This window comes from Sander lucioperca, chromosome 13, assembly GCF_008315115.2.
Source record: "Sander lucioperca isolate FBNREF2018 chromosome 13, SLUC_FBN_1.2, whole genome shotgun sequence".
NCBI classification, from domain to species: domain Eukaryota; kingdom Metazoa; phylum Chordata; class Actinopteri; order Perciformes; family Percidae; genus Sander; species Sander lucioperca.
Genome location: NC_050185.1, coordinates 2,299,443 through 2,324,858, shown reverse-complemented (window position 1 = coordinate 2,324,858; position 25,416 = coordinate 2,299,443). Strand labels below are relative to the sequence as shown.

General features: G+C 42.1%; 1 protein-coding gene across 4 annotated transcripts in view; it reads right to left on the bottom strand.

Annotated features, from left to right (window-relative positions):
* Positions 1–782: 782 nt before the first annotated feature.
* Positions 783–25,416, bottom strand: part of robo4 (roundabout, axon guidance receptor, homolog 4 (Drosophila)) — a 53,399-nt gene continuing 28,765 nt past the window's right edge. For 2 of the 4 annotated variants that reach the window (XM_031310945.2, XM_031310947.2), the window contains 14 exons: positions 25,240–25,367; positions 23,796–23,911; positions 23,478–23,709; positions 23,219–23,340; positions 21,163–21,334; positions 18,824–19,021; positions 16,716–16,758; positions 15,906–16,018; positions 14,332–14,655; positions 11,214–11,318; positions 10,241–10,388; positions 6,326–6,580; positions 4,314–4,666; positions 783–2,135 (listed from right to left, as the gene is read on the bottom strand). In XM_031310945.2, the coding sequence (XP_031166805.1) occupies positions 1,954–2,135; positions 4,314–4,666; positions 6,326–6,580; positions 10,241–10,388; positions 11,214–11,318; positions 14,332–14,655; positions 15,906–16,018; positions 16,716–16,758; positions 18,824–19,021; positions 21,163–21,334; positions 23,219–23,340; positions 23,478–23,709; positions 23,796–23,911; positions 25,240–25,367 (2,491 nt within the window). In that variant the 3' untranslated portion in view covers positions 783–1,953. Of the gene's footprint in view, positions 2,217–4,313; positions 4,667–6,325; positions 6,581–10,240; positions 10,389–11,213; positions 11,319–14,331; positions 14,656–15,905; positions 16,019–16,715; positions 16,759–18,823; positions 19,022–21,162; positions 21,335–23,218; positions 23,341–23,477; positions 23,710–23,795; positions 23,912–25,239; positions 25,368–25,416 lie in introns of all 4 variants that reach the window. The other 2 variants (XM_031310946.2, XM_031310948.2) reach the window with 2 other exon arrangements.

Genomic DNA, 25,416 nt, shown 5'->3' with positions numbered 1-25,416 from the left:
CTTTCGCTCTTGGGTACATTTTCACACGTGAGCCCCGTCTCTATATAACGTAGTTTTTCCTGCGTGTCTCTACGGCGAGTAACTCCATTATGAGATCGTGGTTGGATTGGCTCACTGACGTTAATGAAATTTACTCTTTAGGTTTTGAAATGTGTTATTGAATGAGGCATTTTTCGATACTCGATACTTGGTCAGGCCTAAAAAGTATTAAATTTGGTACCAGACCCTAGCTGTTCGCACCCCCTCCCCCTTCTCCACACAGTTGCTAACATGGAAGATTAAAAGAACATGGACTCGTCAGAAGAGGTCATTATCTTGTCATTTTAATGTCCTCTTCGTCGCCAAAGCTGAATGCTGCTCTTGTCCTTTCTGATTCGGATGTAAAACGCATCACTTGAGTTTCTGCGCGGGAAAGTCGCCGGACGCCACAATCTTCTGAACATAGTCATACTGAGAAATCCAGAGAGAGTTGTGTGGAGCTGATAGTCTTAATTAGCTTTGTAGCAACTCATTTGGTAATGGCTTGAATGTAACGGAGACGTTCATTAATATCAAATAGTTACACACTAAAGCTCACTTTACTCCATCCACAGACACTCCCATGGCAAACTGAAACACAATTTCAGAAACTGTGAATACATCCTGTATGGTAGATATTTCAAAATAAAATGTAGTCCCACAATCATTTGAAGTATGTATGATATGTTGTTTTTTTTTTTTATTTGGGACAATGACGTAAAACATAACTTCAATGTCACAAGGGGAAATAAATGTAGCTCCAGTCAAACATTGTTGCGTACAAAATGCAACATGAGCTTTTATTACACCGCTCAGCTAGGACACATTCCACATGTAAAGTCCTTGCAAGATGTCACACTTGATTTCTATTAATTAAACGATTTTATTCCAAACTATAAAACACATCTGTAGTGTGAACAAAATACAATGCAAATTCTTATAAAATGTAAAACCTTGATTCTACTACCATTAGTAAATCATCAAAGACCGTACAGCACTTCAACTCTCACAATACTTTTTGTTGAATGCTTCCTAAAATTCAAGATAATTAAAGGTCAAGTTAGTTCAATTAATTGTTAACAAAATAACTTTCTACTTTTGCTATTCTCTTACAGAATGTTCTGTCTGATGCAAACTGTGTGTAACAATTAAAAAAAAATGAACAGAGGGTATAAAGTAAAAAAAAAATCTTAAAATATAAAAGAAATCCCAGAATGTAAGAAATCACCAAAATAACTGGAGGAAGAGAGAAAACGATTTGGAATGTGTTTTACATTTTTTTTTAAATAACATTTGTTGAATATGCTGAATATATACACTTGATCAGTAAAGCAGTCTGTACAAAATCCCTCCCTGTTTGGGAGAACTAAAGCCCTAATAAAGTCTTACAGCAAACATGAAAATAAGAAACAACCGTGTGCTGTGAGGAAAACTCTAGTGGCGTATTTCTTCTGCCTAATGACTGCTTTCTCACTGTCTGGCATCCTGTCTTTGTGTCTTTCTGGCCTTTTCAAAACACACTAGGTGAGAAGTATCTCATTATCCCATCCTCTAATGAGTGGACAGGATAAAGAGAGGAAAAGAAAACTTTAGAAACTCAGTGGAAGTCATTTTAAGGATGCTAAATAGTAGCCGGACTGCTCTGAGGTAAACTGGGTAACTATTAACAAACAAAATAACAGCCGTGCATCATCTAGCAGAGGTGTCTCAAACATCAAGGCTCCAATTCTATTTTAAAATCCAGATATGTATCTATTATTGACGCTACACATCAAGCCCTGAATTATTTAGACCTTAAAAATTCCAGCGCTCTCAAAAAAAGGGAATCAGTTGCAGTATGATGTCCGCCCCTTCTTCTTGTCTGTGCAGTTCTGACATCGCTGTGAGGTCTTTTCTAAAGTTCGGTCGTATCTTTTTACTCCCCTGGCAGAGTCCCTAAGTGTCAAAGGGTTTGCTGTTTCTGCCGGGATAGTGTGCTCTGTACTGAGCCTCCATTTCCTCCACCCAGGCCATGCTCCAGTCCCACGCAGGGACGGGCTCCAGCTCACAGAACGGGTCGCCTTCCACACCAAACGACGGATACAAGGTGCTGAGGGGCGAGGCGGGCGGAGAGAAGTCTAAACACAGAGAAGGATGACATGTTGACATGCATTTCAATACAGAGTGGAGAGATTATGTTGAAACAGAATGCTCTTTGCCTGTGGAGAAGGGAACAGAAAAAGTAAACATTTCAAGACCTCGGAGGAGAACCCCTTCACGCTGATTCTCGGAGGAAAAAGCTCATTTAGAAGCTTCTTTGAAGCAGCTGTCCATCACTGGAAATAAAACTATTCTAATATGTCCGAGGCACCAAAACAAACATTGCCGATTCACCACAGCCACGTTGTGGATTCTAAAGGTACTATTGCATTTCAAAGACCTCGAGAAATGTAGCCGTCCAGGAATAATAATAGTTTATTTTAAGCTGAAGGGTTCAAGCAACAGAGCCTCGGCCAATCCATGTGTGAAAACGCATTTTGCAATGTGTCCCCATCTGAAACCAGCTCTTCCTGCTGCTCCACTGTTTCTTTATACGATTATCCTTCAAGCACACTTAACCTTAGTGTGGATAGTTAAATGGCAAATGTAAAACGGTTCTTGTCGGTCGACTTATTTTTAATAAGAATATTAACTGTCCCCACCACAGACTGGGACAAAGATCTATTGATAAATATTGATGCAACCCTCTGGACATTTGCAATAACATCTTTTGGATGACCAGCAACCCTAGGTTACAGCTCATTCAATATGAGACCAACACACAGAACTCAACACACAATGCACTCAGTGGTCTCATCTGGAGGTTTAATTTGCTGAAAGGTCCTAAGTAATTGCCTGATGACACCTGAGATATTAGACATAATGTCTTTGGCCCTGATCAGACCTGGTATTACATGCATCTTGGGTGATCCGATCACAAGTGGACCGCTCTGAGGACAGGTGTGAACGCACCCAGGACGCATTGAGATCTGATCACTCAGACCACATCCGGAGGTGGCCTGGGCCGCATATGACCACATTATTTTAGCAGTGTGTACGCGTATGTGTCCTGGGCCATATTAAGGACCACCCAGTCAACTGACGTCCTCTGCGTAAGCAGAAGCATAGCGTTCTCAAATCGCTTTGTCTCCGACGTCTGAAAACTTCAAAAAGTCCATAGATATATATGACCACAGTCTATGTATATTACCAGTGTGTCAAACATGTTGGGCCATTTGGTTTGCTGGAACACGTTGAACTAGACCCAGTCGGTACAGTTTTTAATTTCTTCATTTCATTTCTGGCATTGCTGCCTCCCGCCGGTTAAACACAACAACATATTTGGTCTTTGAAAATGGAATTGATGTTCGTGTTTATATGCATATAGAGTGGCGGAGAGAACTGTTTACAAGTGGTCACTCGAAACGCATTCTAATGCCAGCTGTGAAGTCACGTACCTAGAGCTGGCCACTTGTGATTGGATCACTCAAGATGCATGTTAATGCCAGTTCTGAACCTGTCCCTTACAGCATCAGACGCATGCACCACCATTGACGTACTGTACAGTGAAGGAAAACCTAGTCAGGCACGTAGGTTACAGGGGGGTACTAACTTCCAAAAGCCTATTGTCTTCCATACATTGACTCTGAATCTTAACCATCACAATGACACTCAAAACTAACTTGTGTCATGAGTTCCGTGGTTCTGCTTGACAGATTTCCTGTATGGGGTTAGACTGCCCACAAGGGCTGCATGCGACCAGTTTGGATCATTGGTAGATGGAAGGCTCCATCTAGTGGAGAAATGCAACAAACACCACAGGCCAGGATCCCTTGTTTGAGGAGGATATTTGACATGTTTTAGTTATTGTTTTTGATAGTTAGATAAGTCAATCAAATAACCCATTGTGTAAAAGCAATGGTTCCCAACCAGTGAAAGATCAATCTAATGTTTGACAAGATGACTGTGGAATAGACGAGCAGAAAAAAAAACATGTCTCTGCTGACGCAAATTCAGTTTAACTTTGTTTTGTTTTCTTGTGACTTACTGAATAATTTTACCTCTAAAAGTGATTGTAATCAAATAAAAATTAGTTCAAATGGTCATAATTGGTAGACATATGCAGTGTAAAAGGCTGGGAACCACTGTCTTGTTAACAAATGATCACATCTGATTCCCCAGGTTATCCAGACTGAGCAGAAAAATGTTGAGGAACTATTGTGTGTTTGTAATAAGCATGGCTTGTTAAGAAGTGTTTCCTGCTCTGTTTACTGTACCTGACAGAGAGGCTCCGCTCATGCTCTCGGCCGCCGCCGCCAGCAGGCGGGCGAAGTGTGCGCTGTCGCTGGTGTAGCAGCTGTCCACCGAGCTGATGAGGCTGGAGCGAGCGCTGGCCATGTTGCTGTCCGTGACCGAGCTCCAGGTGTTCCACAGGGAGCCGTCCCACTCGCTGTAGCAGGAGGAGGGTGTGCTCTGGAGGCGGGCGCGGCGCAGGCCAATCGGTAGGGCCTCAGGCTCCGCGCGGGCGGGGTCATCCTCCAGCTGAGTGGAGCAGCCCGGCCGACGGATGTAGCCCACGGGGGGGAGGAAAGGGACGGACAGGGACGGACGCTGCTGAGGAAGGGCACTGCTGACAGAAGGAGGGGTCAGATGACTACTGCTCTCATGTGAAGGGCTCATTGCATGAGTGGAAACGGATCTCAATTCCAAAATGTATTTATAAAAATGCATGTCTCCTTCAAAAGTGACTTTTTGGTAAATTTCCATGATGATGTATTCCTGAAAATGTCAGTCGACATTATACAATAAGAATAAAAATCTGTGTTAAAGTTTACCCTCAGAGGTTTAACAATAAAATGAATGACAATTTATGTGGTTCATAGTGGGAGTCGTAATATCACGCCCCGAATAGAACGGTGAGGTTAGGACGACGTGAAATACATTTATTAATCACACATTATTATGCTGTGTTAAAAAAAAAATTCCATGACTTTTCCAAAACTTTCTGGGTCTTTTTATGTTTCCAAAACCTTTCCAGGCCTGGAATTTGCATTTTTTAAATTCCATAACTTTTCCAGGTTTTTTCAAAACGTATGAACCCTGTCCATTGATATCTGGAAATTGATGGAGACGACTTGATAGATGACAGAGTCTTATGTCTTTAGATTAAATGCAGCTTTATTCACACACAGAGCACGCACGGCTGAGTGGGAGAGACAGTCTTATACACAGACAATCTTCTCACTCATCACTAAGTTAACAGACTCCTTTATACCGTTTTGACCTCACATCTGGAGAACCCCTCTGTCAATCACGTAATCACAACACTTAGAGTCCCACACTTTGGTGGTCTCTGGTGTATGTTAGGCCCCCCCAGGAGGTCATAGGTGAAGATTACATTTCTTGTTTTTCAGCTCCCCTTCGCACGAAACATAATAACCAAACTAGAAGAATACTAGTTCCAATGGCATCCGATATCATAGTGTCATGCCAAGATGTTTCCCATAAGTCCTCACCACTCGGGCCCCTCATATCACCTTTCAGATGTCACGTGCAGTCCACACAACATTGAACAGTATAAATAAATATATTTAAAAGCATACAGACTTCATTTCATCCTATCATCCATATTTCGTGATTTAAATTTTTTTCATAAATCAATGCTATTGGTCTGTCTGTGGGTTTAACAAATATTTAAACGATTTAGTCTGACTTTATCTGAGGTAAATTTCTCAATAAAATGTTTTCAAATTAGCCTTTTTTTTCATTTCCTGAAAAACAACGGTTTTAGACATACAGGGGTTTTCACTCAACAGTGACAATATGCTTTAATATAACCCATTATGACCCATTGCTCAGTGACTTTCCAGACCATGTGTGAGTAAACACATCCATGTCAGTTCACCTTCTCAGAACAGACAAGCTCCTGAGCTTAAAGAGCTATTATCTGATCTCATCATATCATCTGATATAGCCTGGCTGCATGTCTGCCAAAGCTTTTGATTGGAGGAGAGAAGGGAGGATGACTTGTATATACTGAACATTCTCTGTACGTGAAGTTAGTTGCTCTGCGGAATAACTCAGTTTTCTTTTTAATATAGATCTTAATATTGCATCTCGGTCTCCCTGAAAATTCATTGATTCATTCATTGATTGCTGCAGAGAAATCCACCACATGCTATCAAGTAAACTGGCAGGAGAAGAACGAATTGTTGTATTAATGTTAGCATCTTTCTTCTAAAACACAGGCTCTGCCAGCCAGCTAGGACCCACTGAGTAAAAGCTCTACCTGCATCTCTCCGGTTTAGGGCAGAGCTCCAGATACTGGCTGGCTTCCTGTGCTGTCAGCGTGCCGTCCTGTTCCTCGTCCATCGACATGGAATATGATGTAGCAGACGGGTGGCTGTAGGAGGGAAAGCTGCTGCTGCTGTTGGTGGTGATGGTGGTAGTGGTTTTGGGTCCCGGTTGCCCGCGGTGATTTGACGCAGCACACACTGACTGGAGAGAGCCCATGTCCACTGTTAGCTTTGTAGAACGACTGGAGCTGAGGAAAATGCAAGAGACAGGCATGTGAGACTTCTCTTCGTTTTTGGCCGACCTCCTAAATTATGAGAATCATTCATGTAAAAATGACGTAACATGTACATCTGCACCTCGCTGCTGAACTCAGGAACTCTTCCTTTTTATATTGACCGATTTCAATAACTTTTATAACTGTTTGGTTTTGCATTACATTTGCACTATTTAGTATGTATTACTGTATTGTACACATATCTTTTTTAATTGTATTTATTACTTATCTTTTATATCATACTTGTTGTGCATGTCCTTATTGCACCATGGGTCAGAGAGAAACTTATTTCCAATTGCTCTGTATGTCTGGCACATATTGAAGTATTATCAATCAAGTTCCATTATTGATATTTTAATTACAAAGAAAACAAAACAAATACCAATACAACACACACAAACACAAGGACAGTACGTCAGAGGTCACAGAAAAAAGGATAAATATATATACACAGATATATGCACATATATACACATGTACATACATACACACACATTTGCTTGTACTTATATATATTGTATATACTCACATACACCTATACATACATACACACACATTCATACTTAGGATGACATTGCATCACCTTAGCTTGGTCAGTCAAAACAAAGAAATTGACAATAAAGTTGACTTGACTTGAACTGTATCGACATGGTGTTCCAGCACCATGGACAGCACCGCTGTCCACAGGCCGACTGAAACCAATGGAGCGGTGGAGGACGAGTTTCCCTTCATTTATTCAGGGATGGCTCACTGAGAGGAAGCCTCTCTTTTAGCAGGAACGCCCTGATCACATTCACACAGTTACACACTCAGGTTACAGTTACACATATGGACAACCCGGTCCAACCACAGTCTGATCGGCTGGCCACTGGGAAGCTCCACTGGAGCGACTGGGGTTAAGGGCCTTGCTCAAGGGCACCTCAGTGGTGATGAGGGAGGGAAAAGCGCTGCTCTTTATCTTCTTTTGCTGCTTTCAGCTGTTTGTCTCTCCCTCATACATATTTACTGCCAGGGCCCGGTTCTGACAGTGCTTTTCTGCTATATCCAGCTGTTACTGTAGACCGTGTTCAGTAGGAGACAGTAGAACGAGGTCATCAGCATTAAACAGAGACTTCCCCTCTCTATCTAGGAGGGAGAGGGCCAGGAGCAGCACAATGATCCAGCTCTACTGCAAGTTCATTTGTATACACATTATAAAAAAAAAGTCTGACTTAAATTGCATTAGTTTGTCTCTAATTTTAACAGCACACATATTTTCAAAATACATTGATTTAACCAGATCATACACGCTGCCCCCTATACCACAGTGTAGAAGTCTGTAAAAGAGCCTTTCGTGCCAAATAGAGTTGAACGCTTTCTGGAAATCAAAGTGAACATCTTACCATTTTTTTGTGTGCTGTACATGTTTGTTAAGTGTGTAGGGTCGTACATACATGATCAGTGGTGCAGTGTTTTGACTTTTACCCAAGATGGAGTGATCCACAAGGAAATTTTAGCATTCCTGTATATAGAATACTACAGAATAATTGACCTAGACAGCTGCAGACATAAGTGCCATGGTAGTTATTATTGTCTGAGTTGCCCCCGCTCTTATGTATGGGGGAAATGAGCCCTTTGCACCAGATGTCAGGAAAACATTAGTCCCTTTCCGACCGGAGGGATTTTTGCAGTTCCTACAACATAATGTTCCTTGAACCCTTTTTTTCTCCTGTTCTGACTGGACCAATTTGAGGATTTTTAAGTTCCTCTGACTGCAGTTCCTGTAACTCTTTCAGCTCCTACTTCAGGGCAGCGTTTTTTCCCTTTTCCGCATAGTGACCTAGGTCTACGTTGATTGGTCCAACTTATAAGTCATGCCCACTGTCAACCCGGCACTTGCAGCGCGCCATCTGTAAAAGCCATGCCGTCTGTGTTAGCAAAACATTGACTACTTGAATTACTTGACCACGTGAATTACTACGAGAATGCACGGAATGCTGAACTCTGAAAAGTGGACTGATGCGGAGATGCAGGCGCTGCTGGCCATGTACGCCACTGAGGAGGTGCAGAGGGACCTGGAAGGATCCACAAGAAACATTAATGTATTAATGTAATCTTGGGGAAAATCTCCAGCCTAGTCTTTAAATCCCGCCGTTCAAACTCCGTTATGAGGATCGCGGCAAGGCACAACAGGAACATTCCGATGGCCTCCTCCATGCTGGTTTGTTGTTGTATGTGGCGCTAAAGTCAAGTGACACCGCTATAAAGACAGTTGCCGTGCTTGGGTCACTCCCTTACCCCTCTTACCAGTTCCTATGGCCACTTGGCCAGTGTGAATGCAAATGGAAAAATCGGTTTTGGGGGAGAGTAGTTAGTAGAACTGTTTAGAAGTGGACTGTTCCTATAACTACGTTCCTGTAACTACTTGGTCAGTAAGAGCCTATTGTGACTGAAATACAATATTGAACAACCTTAACACTGCACCCTGCATCTCTCTTTGTCTGTGTGGTCAATTCCTTCCAATTAATTAAGAAACCAAGGGGGTTTTGGTTCGGTCTCTCTCTCTCTCTCTCTCTCTCTCTCTCTCTCTCTCTCTCTCTCTCTCTCTCTCTCCCTGTTTGTTTCAGTACACCTACAGCACCATGGACAGCGTTGCTATCCATGGTGCTGAAACAACAGCAGAGCAATAGTCACATGTAGCAAATCTCGGTTATTTTTGCAATTATTTTATAGATAAATAATTTCAATTACCACAATCGAACACAATTGGCAAAACAATGGCAGGGAGAAAAAGAAAAAGGAGAGCTCCAGATCCTGACCGACGGGGTGCAGATGCACTCCTTATACAACTTCAGGACGGAGTTCAAACGTGACAGAGAGATTTAATGTCCAGTCTGTCAGTGCTGTTGCTGTTTTCAAAAGCAAAACCTTCATGCCTAAATGTGCACAGCGTCTCTCTTACAGGGACACACAGCAGCAGGGGACAACTGCTCAGATCTCTGCTAGCTTCTTAGCTTTTTAGAGAAAGTAATTCACATTTTCCTCGTTAAAGATGCATTATTTCACCCACCTGCAACCCATCCACTATTAATCAGAATGTCCATGCATGTGTGTGGGTGTGTGTGTGTGTGTGTGTGTGTGTGTCACACTGGTTTACCAGTTTGTGTTTGGCCTTTTGCATGGCTCTTCTGCAAATATAAGCTACTGTATGAGAGCTGCAGTGATGATTGTGTAAACCCCGGCCTGTTGGCCGGTATTTGAAATGCGTGCGGTGGGCTAATCAGAGTGTCATTGTGGTGTTGTATCAGTAACATTAGTGCAAAAAAACATGAATCAATCTCTCTCTTGCTCACTCACTCTCTGGCTGAGTGGGACTAGAGGTTGCGGATCTTGTGCGTACTACAAAATGGAATCCTGCCGGTTCCACTGCACAGCTGCATTATGTTTTACACTGGACATTTGTAGTTAAGTGAGAAGGGAAAACCTTTCTTTTATACTGCAGTTGGCTGAACTTTCAATGCCCTTTGTATTCTGAACTAAGTGCTTCATTCTGCATGACTTTCTCACTCCCCAAACAGCCTAATTAAGCCTAAAAGTACTAAGCCTAAAAGTTGATCTCGTACGTAGGGAACAATATGTGCGTGTGTCTCTTACCCTTCATCTGAGGTGAGGCTGTGTGTGTCCGTGGTGTCCTCTATGGGCATTGGTGGAGGGGGGGGTAGCATGTCCACTAGGTGTAAAGATGCAGAGTAATGTAGCAGGCGAGGGCAGCCAGCAACTTTATCACACTCTGGGTATCCACCTGGACAAAAACATAGGCCAAGTTGAAGCTAGATGTTGTTTGCCTCCGCCAACCAGTCAAGTTGCAGTTTACATCCATGTCTAACGAAGATTTTGAAGGAATTTAATAAAAGGTAACAAGTGTATTTTATGGCAAAACCTGGATGCTTCACACACATCTTCAACCAGGCAGCAGAAAAGATCAGAAAACAATCACCACAGTTTCAAGATTAGTGTCACCCACTCAGTATCCGACCAAATGCGCTGAATGAAGGCCAGAAAAGTGGTTTTGCACAACATTATGATGTCACAGTGAAGTGACCTTTGACCTTTTGGATATAAAATGTCATCACATTTTTTTGCTACTTTTCACTACCTCACTACTTTAATCCTATTAGACATTTGTGTGAAATGTTGTCATAACTTAGCGTAGGAGTTATGGATAAAAAAGTGTTTTGTGAGGTCATAGTCATCTATTCAGTTCATCCTTGGGTCCGAGTTGGTGTTTGTGCCAAATCTGAATATATTTCGTCCATGAGGTCCTGAGATTTCACGTTCAAAAGAATGGGATAGACGGATGGATGGAAAACCCCAAAACTTAAAAAATACAGCCATAATAAAATAGTTACATACTTACTAAGACATTGAGGAAATTAAATTCCAATATCTACCGCTATTATTTCAAATGTGTGTTATAGTACACGTTGTTTAAGTATAACTACACTTTAAATTAAAGATTACAGGGCAGTTTTCAGAGTCCAAACGTGGGCGGTCTGTCTCTCTCTCAGTCTTATTGGTGAGATAGGAGCTGGTGTATGGACAACTAGAACAATGGCGTGTGTCATACCGTGCCGGCCTGATGGTATGTGACTGAGTCTCTGTTTGTAGACACTGGATGGTAAAGCCTGCTTCCTGGTCGGCACTATGGGGACGCTGTTCACTGCGTGCAACTCTGTGGGGAAACAAATAAGTTATTCTAGGACACATTACCCAATATTCTATTAAACATCATAACCAAAGCTGTATGACTACCTGCATTCACATCATGTTACTACACAAGGAGGACTTTTAGTGTGTTTACATGCAGTTCAAACCTGATTATATCCGGGTTAAGGCAATAGCCCTGTTTCTCATACACCGGTTAACAGACCTATATAACTCCTTTAGTAACCGGGGGATTCATGCATGTATACACCTTTACCAGGATAAGCTTGGGTTACATGTCTGCACATGCTCCGTAGGTTCCAACTGCCCCTCGCCACTCCGCTGCTGGTTTTTGACCCGGAAATAGAAGAGAGCAGTTGGAAGCAACAGCGCCAAAAACAACAGCAACAACAAAAGTTTTAGGGCCCTATTTTAACGATCTGAGCGCACAGCGTGAAGCGCCTGGCGCAGGTGTGTTAAGGGCATGTCCAAATTTACTTTTGCTAGTTTGACGGCGGAAAAAAAGGTCCGTGCACCGGGCGCATGGTTCTAAAGGGTTGTACTTAGTGTCTTCATTAATCAGAGGGGTGTTTTGGGCGTAACATGCAATCAACCAATCAGAGATCATCTCCCATTCCCTTTAAAAGCCAGGCGCGTTTGGACCTTGGAGCATTGCTGTTATGATGGAGGATTTGCACCGTAATATTTTTATTTGTAATCTTATGCATGTGTGTGTGCTGCTGTGCGTCCCTGTGTGTGTAACAAGCATAGTGTGTGCTTGCTGTTAAAATAATGAAATGCTGCGTTATTGACTTTGGACCAGGTTTTTGTTGGTCAATGGCGTGATCACTTTCCGCTGCCTCAAGATAGCAATACTCCCAGAATGCACCTGAACACACCTCCCTGTAAGACCAGCATGCCCATGGGCGCACAGATGGGCGCAGGTGCATTTGTTATTTAAACGACGTGGGCGCTGGATGGGAAACTGACAACTGCGTCGGTCTTAAACTAGCAAAGACACTTGCATCGAGGCTTTGCGCTGCGCTGGGTGCGAGATAGGGCCCATAAACCTTTAAACCCACTGAGGACTTTGACATGGCAAGTACTATCAAGTAGGCCTGTCACGATAGTCAATAAATCAATTAATCGCACGATAAAAAAAATTAGCTTGATAATTTTTCCGGCCGCGATAATTTCCATTTGCATGCTTGTTTGTTTTCATTGTCTCTCTCTCTCTCTCTCTCTCTCTCTCTCTCTCTCTCTCTACCAAAGAGACTGGAGGACCACTCTCGGTTCCTTAGCGTAACGAGGAGTGAACCCTCTTGTGAGTCGCATGGTCTTTGTGTGGAGGCGGGACTCCTGGAGGAGAGAGAGAGAGAGAGAGAGAGAGAGAGAGAGAGAGACAGAAAATGCGAGTAGTTGGAGCGGGGTTTTCCGCAGCACTTTGCCGTTAAGGCGCCGTCAAAAAAAGAAGACGTATATGAGCGATATCCGCCTTGTTACTCGGCGTCCCGTTTTCTCCCTTTCATTCCAAACCACGCAGTTGACAACCTGCAGGTGGAGGCGGTGGAGACAGGCTCGGACATACACACCGCTGTGGACTTGTCAGTCTTGCAAGCGGTTTCAGGAAAGTTGCTGTATGTGTCCGACAATGCACAGAACATTAACCGGTACAAGCCTACAGCTGTCAGTGTGTCAGAGGCTCCCGGACGGTGAACTGAGACTCCGTTACCTGCTTGTCAAAAATTGCCACTTACTAGCTAATAAATTAGCCTAAGGTAAACGCTAGCTATCAGTACACAGAAGTGACGTGGTGGCTGGCGTCTGTTTGTGTGCGTGCGTGCGTGCGTGCGTGTGTGTGTGTGTGCGTGTGTGTGTGTCGGCCCGCCCGTCAAAGATCCGACCTGCAGAGGAGCAGAAGAAAGTATAGCTGCACCTTCGCCAATGTTATTATCATTATATTAGATGAAAATGGTCTCAGAACGACAATATTATCGTTTATCGCAATCATTTCTGGGACAATTTATCGTCCAGCAAAATTAGTTATCGTGACAGGCCTACTATTAAGAAGACCCACGTCTATCTTCATTTGATTTCATTTCCATTCCCCGCTTGTAATTTTGACAAAGGTCAACCGGAAGAAAAAGCCTTGTTCTGTCCAGAGTACACCAGAGTTATTTTCATTCTTACCATTCTTCCCCACTCACGTATACTGGCATAACCCGGTTATTTACTTTACCGAGGTAAGATATACCTTCGATATTCCTGAGTGAAAAGAAGGAACAAAACTGCAGTAGTGGTATTCACATCACATCACAATAGGGTGACCAGACGTCCCGAAAAATTCGGGACAGTCCTGAAATCCAAGCAGTTATCCCAAATCCCGAATCCTTCCCTAATTGTCCCAAAAAAAGTCTCAAGAGCAGACTCTCGAGTAGCTATAGTCTGATAGAACATGTTGCTGCTCATTGGCTGCAACAGTACGTAGGCGGCTAGGCGCAAATTTTTATAACACGCATTGCTATTTTTCATTCATTCATTGTTGAAATGGAGGCTCAGGCTGGTGTCCCGGGACCTAATGAACACATAGCTAAAAAGCAAAAACATCTCTGCAGGTACCGGGAGGACTGGGTAGGGAAATACCCCTGGATTACTGCAGTTTTACGTGACGCAAAGAAAGCGTTATGCAATGTATGTAGGAAGGAGTTTGGTATTTCACATGGGGGGGGAGTCAGACGTCAGGCTGCATGCTAGCAGCAAACTACATATAACTAACAGCACAACTGTACAGACCAACACTTTGGTCTCATCCTTCTTTAAGCGGGAGGATGACTCCATGTATAATAAAATAGCTGAGCTGATTTTTTATTTGTATTTTCAGGTTTACATGACAGACAGTTGAATTCCTGAATAAAAATAATAAATCATTTTGGTGCGGAGTTTTGAAATTCATGTTACACCCTCCCCCCCGTCTCGTCCGTCTCGAATTTTACTCATTCTCATCTGGTCACCCTAATTCCCAACCATGCGCCACTGCTCACCTTGCTTGCTGTAGTTTTTTTCCCATGACTCCCTCAGCACACCCATCTTGGGCTGGGGGCGTATGGCCTGTTTCCATGGTAGCGCCTCCCGGCTGCTGAGGGGTGAGGTCTTTGCAACAGGCTGAGGGAATATCTGGATGGTCTCAGCTCCTTGCTGGTGGGCCAGACCATGAGGCACTTTGGGGCGTCGCCCGGGACTGTTGAAGGTCTTGAGGCCGTTGCCCATCAGGTCCACGTAAAATGTGCCGTAAACGCCACAGCTGTCGGTCACAATGGGGACAGCCGAGTCCACACAGCTGCGCTCCTTCCAGGACACAGGGAGGCCTGGTGAAACACAGATGAACATGTACTGACACGCCAGAGTAGGGCTGCAAACTAACCATTACTGTCATTGTTGATTAATCTCTTGATTATTTTCTCGATTAAACGATTAGTTGTTTGGTCTACAATATCAGAAAATGGCGAAAAATGGGGATCAGTGTTTCCCAAAGCCAAGATGACGTCCTCAAATGTCTTGTTTCTCAAAGATATTTAGTTTACTGTCACAGAGGAGAGAAGAAACTAGAACATATTCACATTTAACAAGCTGACATCAAAGAATTCTTACTTTTTTTCATAAAAAATTACTCAAACCGATTAATCGATCATCAATATAGTTGGCGATTAATTTAATCGTTGACAACTAATCGATTATTCGATTAATATTTGCAGCTCTACTCCAGAGGATATTCATCAGAAATTGTGAAATGAAGGGTCAGTGTCTTTCACATCTCTAGTACAGTTCATTTGGAAGAAAAAGATACATTGTTGCCTTTTTGTTCTGGTCTGTTCCGTGTTCACACTGGCTTATTATGAACCAATCATGAGAATTGAGTCATTTGGACTGACAGGGGACTCACTGATTGGACAGTTTTGATAATGTCATCCTGCATCATCAGCTACACAGACCCAGGTTGGGCAAATCCAATCCTGGAGACTGATGGCAGCACGTCACTGTGCATTACGGATGTATTTATCTTTCTATATGTACAGAGAGCACCATCTAGTGGTGAATAAATAAAGAAAATGGTACAGGAAGCTTCTTGAGGCTTCATTTGGCCATCACTATTATAAACACTTAGAAAGGGACAAAAAGCATTTTGTGCAGTAATATTACGAGAGGAGTGGCCACTAATGTAAAGTGAGCAGGGCACAAGCTCACACCTACCTCTGTTTTAACTGCTTATGGAGAATTGCACTCACATACTGAAATGCATTGGTGTTACCATGGTTACCAACTGATCTTGTATAAATATAGGCTATACATTGCTCACACAGCTGACAATGAAGCAGATGGATTTTTATTATGAGTTAAGCTTTTGAGATCATACAAAAGCCTGTTGCTGTGGAGATAGAGGTGAAAGCACCCCAAAGTCTAACTCCAGCTAACCAAATCAACTAAATGACCCATTTTACCCTCAGTTGGACAGACTAGCATTTATATAAAGTTTAGCATGTGTGTCAAGGACAAGTGTTAAAGGACCAATTCAGCCAGGAATCATTTGAACACTATTCATATACCAATGGATACTCACTGGCGCCCCTGATCCCTGGGTGTTTCTGGCCTTGGGCCCATAAGTCCTGGTACTTGTGGTTGAAGGAAGGTCTCCAGGCTCCAGAGGCCCACGGGTAGTCTGAAGCTGCCATCCTGCACACGAGGCAGCACAGGGAAAGGATTTGAGAAGTTTTATAACGTTTGAGTATTGTCTCTCTAGTACAAATACTAATGAGTCGATTCATTCCATCGGAATTCAAATTATAAAAGCTAAAACTACAAAGATAAGTGTTTCTACTGTGCTTCCCATTGGTGTAAGTGAATCCCAGGTTGGCATCAGAAGTATCAAATTGAATGTACTGACATAAAATATCATGAAAGCACATTTAGTTTTAGCAGTTTGGGGTTTATTGGTTTGACTATAGAGTGTTTGCATTTGACACTAAACCATGTTGGCTGCACAATATATCGTTTTTTAATCGTCATCGCAATATCAACAGGCGCAATAAACACATCGCGAAAGGCTGCGACATATCGCGATAGACACTAAGATATTTTTTGTGTTAGTTGAAAGAAAATATCCGCAGAAAACTGCACTTTATAATGTAACTCATTCTTTTTTTAGTGCTGCCTTTTATGTTCAATTCAAAAAGTCTTTTGTTTGTTTTAAATTCAACAAGGAATGTGTTTTAGCAGAATACTAAAAGCAGCAGAAATGCAGAACTGAGTAATCATTAATATCTGTTTATTAATTGCAAGTCTTATCGTTATCGCATTTCGCACATCTTCCTCAGATCGTGTAGCCCTAATATGTATAATCACCAAGCTGTGCCAATGCTTTCCACTTTACCTGTGTTTTATGATGAGATCTTCACTGGCTGGTCTGTGCAAACCTAAGAAAGAAACATACACAAAAGTATACAATTACAGTTTTATACAGTAGCGAAGGAGGTATTCAGATCATTGACTTACTTAAAGGTGCCCTGCCACACATATTTCATTACTTTGTGGTAATGTCTGAAGTTCTACCATGGACTCTGTAACATTTTTTGTGGAAAGAAATGCCTTGGTTACCTTGTTTCAAGCCATTCTAGCGTGGTATAGAAAGCCTGCAGGAAGACTCAGCTCAATTTATGCCAGTTCTCATTAATATTCAATGAGCTAAGTTGCTTGACTCTGATTGGCTAATAGCTAGCCAATGAGAGCCTGGCTATCAGCATCCTTTACCCAGTGCAACTGGGTGAGCTCATGAATAGTAATGAGCTCAGGTAACATGATGTCAGACTGACCAGCTTTTGTAATTGGCCTGATTTCTCCGCTTATTTCTGTTCAGTGGCTAGAGCTGACAGAGGAGGTAGCAGTTCATTTTCACATTCACCACATAACACAAATACATATGGACCTAACATATTTCAAAAAATGCAAGTAAAAACGGTTTTGTGTGGCAGGGCACCTTTAAGAAAAAGTACATAAGTATTATCAGCAAAAATTATTAAAGTACTTGAAGTAAAAGCATATATTGTGCAGTAAAATGTTCCCTGTCAGTGTTTTCCTTTTCTATCTGATGTTTCTGGATTAATATTCCTGCTGCATTCATGTGTACAGTATGTAGCATTTTACTGCTGTAGATGTTTGAGGTTGTGCTCATTTTTATTTCTTTATGTACTGTTGGCTAGTTTAATCTACAGCAGGGGTCTTCAACCATTTTAGGCCAAGGACCCCTTAGCTGAAAGACAGACAGAGCAGGGACCCCCTACTACATATATCGTATACACATTTGGTTGCATATTAAACTGGGGCAGATGGATGAAAATGGATGTATGGATAAACAGTAATATATTATTTTAAACGAGGTTTACTCCTTGGCGCAGCGGCCGCGGGTTCGACTCCGACCTGCGGCCCTGAGATTCAGTTTGTTTGATACGGAGCACCTTTACATATGGTTGGTGGTGAATCTGTGTGAACTTTTGGACATCCCTCAAATATTTTTTGCATATCCTGCCCTAATCCATGCAGCCTCTTTTTTTCTTTCTTAATGTTTAGTTATATGTGTTCACTTATTTCCATCATTTATGCAGTATTGCACACGTTCACTTAATTATCTCTTAAGCTCCAATGCATAGTGGCACATTCTTACCTGCACTGCTGTCATATTTGTTTCATATCTATTTAAAGTTCTTGGACAATTCCATTTGCACAAACTGTTTACAGATTCTGTACTACACTCAGTATTTATATTTGATCTGTATTTTTTCATAGACTCTTTGTTGTATTTTGTATGTTTATATTTTGCGTATTTTCTTAACGTAATTTGCATAACTTCATGTTGTCTCGCACGTTTTATGCCTTGTCTTGGCCAGGTCGTCGTTGCAAATGAGAATTTGTTCCCAATCGGCCTACCTGGTTAAATAAAGGTTAAATAAAAAAAGAAATATATGTATGTGTTATTTGGTTGTGTATTTATCGTTTGGATGGACCAGGTCAGCACTTTTATCTGAAGGGCCACAAACATGATGAAGTTATGAAGAAGTTATGAAGTTTAGTCAATCATGATTACAACACTACAATTCAGTTTCTTTAGTCTGTCACTTCAACTACTACTACATGAACATCATCAATATTCAGAAATCATGATGATTGAAATACCTATATTGATGCATTAATTAACGTATTGTTCCTGCATGTCATGCATGAGATACTATTAATCCCTGTACATTACTGATAGTTCATCAAGTACTACATGAATGAATTCATGCTTTTTCAAGCACGACGTCATACATGAATTCATGATCATTCATGTACCATTATTATAAATTACCATTGTTTGTTTATTTGATATTCATGTTTAAATGTGTTTTATGTAAGCACCAAACTAAAGCAAATTATAATAAATAGCAAAAAAATTCCTAGTAAGTGCTACTTACCTGGCAATACACATTTTCTGATTCTGATACACACCTTTAGCCCTGCCGTGTCCTGGGATCAGCTGGCCTGTCCTGCCGTGGCGCCTGAAGAGGTACACGGCCGCGACCATCAGAAGGCACCACAGGATGGCACCGACGCTGCCAATCAACACCGGGTCCTGAAGCAGGGCCAGGACCCGGGACAGATCCTGCATCTGGCTGTCTGACCCGGGGGGACCGGGAATTTGTGGGCCTGAGAAGCAAATAGAGAAGCAGAAGAAGTCAGATATGAAGTCATGATAGCTTCTCTTCTGTAATGTGGTTGGATTATACACTGCATTTGATCTGTGCACCGTCCTAATGCAGAAATCAAACCTTGTAAAGCCCACAGTTGCTAAATTACACATACATCATCTTTAGCTATCCTTAAAAATTTTTACATTTACATAGTCAATTTGATTGTTTATCCTCGCAATGCTATTGGATAGTAAATGTGTTTATGGGTCTGGCCATGTGGCCATGAATTCACTCGACCTGCACACTTTCCTTCAAGAGCATCTCTTTGTTTTATTGGACTGGATTTGTCGCGATTCAAGTAAGTTAAAATGCCTTATATATATATATATATATATATATATATATATATATATATATATATATATATATATATATATATATATATATATATATATATTGTGATTATTCCAATGTCTAGTTATTGTGGAATATATCCAATGTGATTTTGAACGTGTTATGTCTGTGTTGCAATTTTTAAAAATGTTAGTTTTAGTTTGGTAGTCAAAATAGCATGTGCACCTGACACATTACATGTGGACATGTGGAGACAAAATACTAATAGAATCATAATGTCTTTGATGATTCGCTATGACTAAGTTCTACATGTGTTTAAACCAGAATTGATTAAATGCTGATCCTGGGCTTTTTACAAGCCTTTGTTTGTTTGCCCAAATATCTGCTTGTTGCATGAGGAACAAACAGGTTTTCTATCTATTCCTTAAGGTTATCTGCTTACATATAATACTCATATGTGCTATTTACACATATATTTTTCTTTTTCCATTCCAGGATGCCAGCAGCAAAGAGAGTTTTTTTTTTAAAATCATTGTGCAGGATGTGATTGATGACATCCAAAATGGTGAGAGGGTTTTTGGGATGGAATGAGACGACACTGATGGAAGTGACGAAGCGCGAGATGAAGATACCGGTGACGTGGACAAAGACTGCCCAGCTGGTGATTATGTGGACATCGCGCCCCGACCACGTGGAACGGTCGCCTCACAGCATATAGGCTGAGTACTGGGTTCCATCCATGGTTCGGCATCCTCTAGTCTCGCATCGCCAGGGTCTGGCTAGTCCACACAGCATTCCGGGATGGGAGAAAAACGTGCTCTGGTTTATTGGCATTTCTTTAAACCAATCACAATTGTTTTGGGTGGAGCTAAGCCCCGGTCAATGACGATGCCGCTGCAAAATAGCCTCAGGAAGGAACTTGTTTTGGTGGTGCGTTTAAAAGTAGTTTTAGTCGTGCAACAGAAAACTCAGATTGGACAGGAAGTCTAGCTAGCTGTCTGGATTTACCCTGCAGAGATCTGAGGAGCAGTTAACCATAGTCCTCAGAAATCCACCAGAGGTTAGAACGGCAACACAAAGAGAGAGGAAGGGGACGGACATCCTGCCGAAAAGAGGGACGGCGGAATTTCCAGCGGCACCTGAACAATCCAAATGAAACGCTCGATATAGACTAGGCCTCCTCCCACCACCATAAACACGTATGTTAAGTAATTTAGGTTAGTGCCCCTGGCCAAAAGAAGTGGAGGTGGTCCCCCGGGTGCCTATGGCGGCCTACTGCTCCTGTGTAGGCCTATAGGATAGGTTAAATGAAGAAGACAAATTTTGCTTCTCTGTGAATGCTTAGAAATGACAATACAGGCACCTTTAACCAAACGCATCATGCCAGGTAGGCCATCACTGGCTGAAAGTTCTTATCAGATACAGATTTTTCTGGTCCGGATAAAAGCGATGATGCAAAAAAAATGACTATTCATAAAAGAATATGACTGTTATTGTGATTATTATTCATGATATATACTGTTATGGGGCTAAATAAGCAATCAACCCTGCAAAGGAACCCTTCGTTGCTCTGTATATTTGTTCAGACAATGTGAGTAACAAATACAGAAATGCTGCTCCCAACTAGCAACGTTGCAACATTACGATATTTTCATAAAAAACTTACTACAATGTAAGAAATATTTGAAAACCCTGTGATATCTGCAACAGAGGTCTGCAACAACATCTGAAAGGTAAACCAAATATATATTTGGGCTTTACAGGGTTAACAGCTACATTTCCCTCAAGTGCCCTTTTGCTCACTGATGACAAATCCATGAGGGTCACTCAGCACTCCCACTCCAGCTCCGTTGACAGCAGCTATGGTGATCCAGTACCGTTTCCCTGGACTCAGAGCAGATATATCAAGCTTGTGTTGGCCACTATCCACTGTCCAGTTTTGGTACTGCTGCTCCTCAGACTCCACACACCACACCTGGGGAAACATCAAGTACTACAGCTCTCACAGTACTCTGTGCACACAGGTAGCATGTACTGTAAGGGATTATGTTTCCTGGATGTAGTTCTAAGAGCATACTAGATGCAGGGTTTCCCTGTGTATTGCAAGCGTGTTGGCCCACCGGGCCTAAATTGCCTCCCTAAGTCTCTGGGAATAATTATTTTTGTATCTGTTTTTAAAGCTTTAGTGTGTAACTTTTTGATATTATGAACGTCCGTTAAATTCAAGCCATTTCCAAATGACTGGCTACAAAGCTAATTAAGACTATCAGCTCCACACAACTCTCTCTGGATTTCTCAGTATGACTATGTTCAGAAGATTGTGTCGTCCGGTGACTTTCCCGCGCAGAAACTCAAGTGAAGATAATGACCTCTTCTGAAGAGTCCATCATGTGTTTTTAATCCTCCAAGTCCTCCTTGGCTACTAGCAACTGCGTGGAGGAGTGCATGATCACGGAAGGCTTGTATCATGTGGACGCATCGACAGTTTTGTTGTCATTATTTAGAATTCCTCATGGGGGCGACAGAAACTACACACTATAGCTTTTTTGAACTACAGTTGCAGTGGAGCTGCTTGGTTGGAAACTTAAAGGACAATTCCGGCGCAAAACGAACCTAGGGGTTAATAACAGATGTGTACCCACTCTGTCGCTCTCTGGGACATGTTTTCATGCTAATTGAATGTGTTTGTAGCTTGAAAGAAGCTAGCACGGACCGCTGATTAGCTTACAATGCTAGTATTCGGGGCACAGGGAACGTAAAAACAAATCGTTATTTTGTACCACTAAAAAGGCTCAAAATATCACCAAACTTCAACAGTAGCATAATGAGGGTCCCTAAATGTTAGCCGAAGCATTGAGAACATTGTAAGTGTACAGACAGAGAGACAGAACTGCGGGAGCTCCGTGAAAGGGCTACGAGAGAGAGAGAGCTACCGGTAGTCAATGGCACAACACAGCCTCGTACTTCGGGAAACTGGTGGTGTGCCTGCAGACATTGTGAAGCTATGGCCACCGAACAGGAGTGGTTGTGTTGCAAGGAGTGGGACCTGTTACGTCGCGACACCCAACAGACGCAGTGTTTTTTACAGTCTGAAGATTTTCCCTCTCTGATAAACATGTCCCGAAAATAAATTGGAGACGGCGACCCAGACTGGAGGGACCAGATGGACAGTTATCCACTGAGTAGGTACACTAGACAAGTTATGCAGAGTGCGATTATTTCAGATATATTGAGCAAATTGCTTTTGATTTTAGTTTGCATCGCCAGACTGGTTTTCAAGACGGCGGCGGCATGTAAACATGAACGCGAGTGTCTTTATAATCTATCTTTTCAATAAACTGTCTGTACACTTACAAAGTTCTCAATGCTTTGGTTAACATTTAGGGACCCTCTTTATGCTACCGTTGAAGTTTGGTGATATTTTGAGCCTTTTTAGTGGTACAAATTAGCGATTTGTTTTTACTTTCCCTGTGCCCCGAATACTAGCGTTGTAAGCTAATCAGCGGTCCACGCTAGCTTGTTTCAAGCTACAAACACATTCGATTAGCATGAAAACATGTCCCAGAGAACGACAGAGTGGGTATACATCTGTTAATAAGTTTAAGTAGTCACATTTTCAAATCTCCAGTTAGCCTTTAGCACTGACTTACTGTAGTGCCCTATGTTATTTGTGTTTAGCCTTTTGAAATTGTCAATTTCGCAATTCCTTCCATGATTCTGTTATCACAGAAACTAATGAATGCTGGCATCAGTCTGGGACTGGCCCGATACAGGCCATCGTGAAAAAAAGCAAAAAACTTAACTTTTCTGGTGGGAAACCCTGAGGTGTGAGTGTCAGGAAGTGTTCTCCAGTGGTTACCTGGTAACCCTGTATGATACCGTTGTGGGTCTCATGAGGAGGAGGCTCCCAGCTCAAATGGACGGTGTTATTCTGCTCACGGCTCACTGTTATGGACACAGCCAGTGGAGAGGCACTGGGCACTACATAAGAGGGTGGAGAGATTACAGTTATCTTCTAAACATGGCTGTACTGTACATTCAAGTTTAATAAAATACATGGAAGTATTAAAAAAGCAAAAGAAAGGACACACATGTTCTTGAATCAAACCATTCCTCACCTGTCTCAGGGACTCTGAGGTGCCGAGTGTTGCTCTCCCTCCCATACAAGTTGCTGCCGTAGGGACGGACTTTGAACTCGTACTTGTAGCCTCTCTTTAAGGGGCCCACCGGAGCCTGGAAGTTGGGCAACGTCACCTTCTTGGCTGCCCAGTCCGAGCTGGCAGGGAGCAGAGAGCGATAGAGAACCTCGAAGCCATCCAGGTAATGAGGCTGGGTGGGCAGCGACTGGAGCTGCTCACAGAGGAAACAAAACATGGATCGTACACCTGAAATACTCAATGCATTATCTGAAACTCTCGGATTCAGCTCACCCATACCTTCCATTGTACTTGTGAGATATCAGACCCTGGGGCCATGATGGTAACATTTTCCAGAGCAACTCGCAGCGCTGACAGCTCTTTGTGGAGGTCTCTCTGTGTAGTGCTGGTAGCCTCTGGAAACACACGTTTTAATATTTTTAAGGATGGCGTACAGGTCAGGATTTATAAAAAAAAACCAAAAAAAACCAATAACATTATATATATATATTTTACCGGTCAAAAGTTTGGAGTCACTTCAAAATTTCCATTCCACTCCATTATAGACAGAATACCAGCTGATCTGAGTGGTGGCTGATCTTTAATGCAATATCTACATTGTCCATTATCAGCAACCATTCATCCAACGTTCCAAAAGCACATTCTGTTTACTAATCTGATATCATTTTAAAAGGCTACCTGAGAAAACATTGGAGAACCCTTTTGCAATTATGTAAGCACATAATGTAATTTGAAAACTGCTGCCCTGGTTAAAAAAACAATGCAACTGATTCAAGTGATCAAGTGACCCCAAACTTTTGACCGGTAGTATATATATATATATATATATATATATATATATATAGATATATCTATATATATATATACATACATATGTATATAACTCACAAAAATATTTAAAGCAAATTTGATGTTTGTAAATCTCCAGAGGAGATTGTTGGCTAGCAGCATATTGGCGTTTATTTGTCCTCTGAGTTTTGTCCTCCGGGTAATTCGAGTAAGGCTATCCTAAATAAGGGGCATTTTGTATAAAAAATTACTTGTATGCATATGCTGCAATGCTCCCATCTACAGACCCAATCACAATGTTTGTTTACAATGACTTCCAGGTAGAAAACTCCTGCGTCCCGTACATACAATTTAACAGCGCTGAGCAAACGGGGACGAAGAGCACCTGGATATACTCTCATCTCCTTCATCTAAAATGCATGTCTGATGCTTTCATATGTCAACACTTTGACTAACGTTAGCTTGGAAAGCTAATGTACCTGTTGGGCCACAGACTAAAGAAAATGACATCACCCAAACTAGCAGTCGGTCTGGCCGGTGGTGACATGTTGTTGTTCCTAACGCTAGATTTGGTTTATCAAAGACGCTAGCAAAGCAACATAGGATAAGCACAGCAGAGACCACGGATCTCAGACACTGCATATCTTCAAACGTTACAGTTAAGGCTGAAAATGACAACAGAAATAAACAAGTTTGCCAATGTCACATATCTCTGCAATTCAAATCAACAGCCATTTGTCTACCCGAAAGTGCTTTTTGAGTTAGCGATACGTCACGCTTCCTTCTGCCAGACAGCATTATTCAGATTACTGGTATAAACAGCTCCTACCTCAAAACTGAGGTACAGCCCTGAGTCAGCCGGCACGCCACAAAACTGTCAAGTGAAAAACAGTCTGTGATCCAAGAACCCCGGCTTGTTCAGACACCATCTTACCTTCAACTAGCAGCTGTGCGCTGGCAGTGACCACGCCTACATCGTTGGCAGCAGAGCAGGTGTACTTCCCAGCATCTTGGGCTGTCACATAGTGGATCTGGAGAGTCTGGTCTGGGTTTACAAGATACCTATACACACATGTAGAGCCGTTAGTTTTCACATGTACTGTCCCTCGGA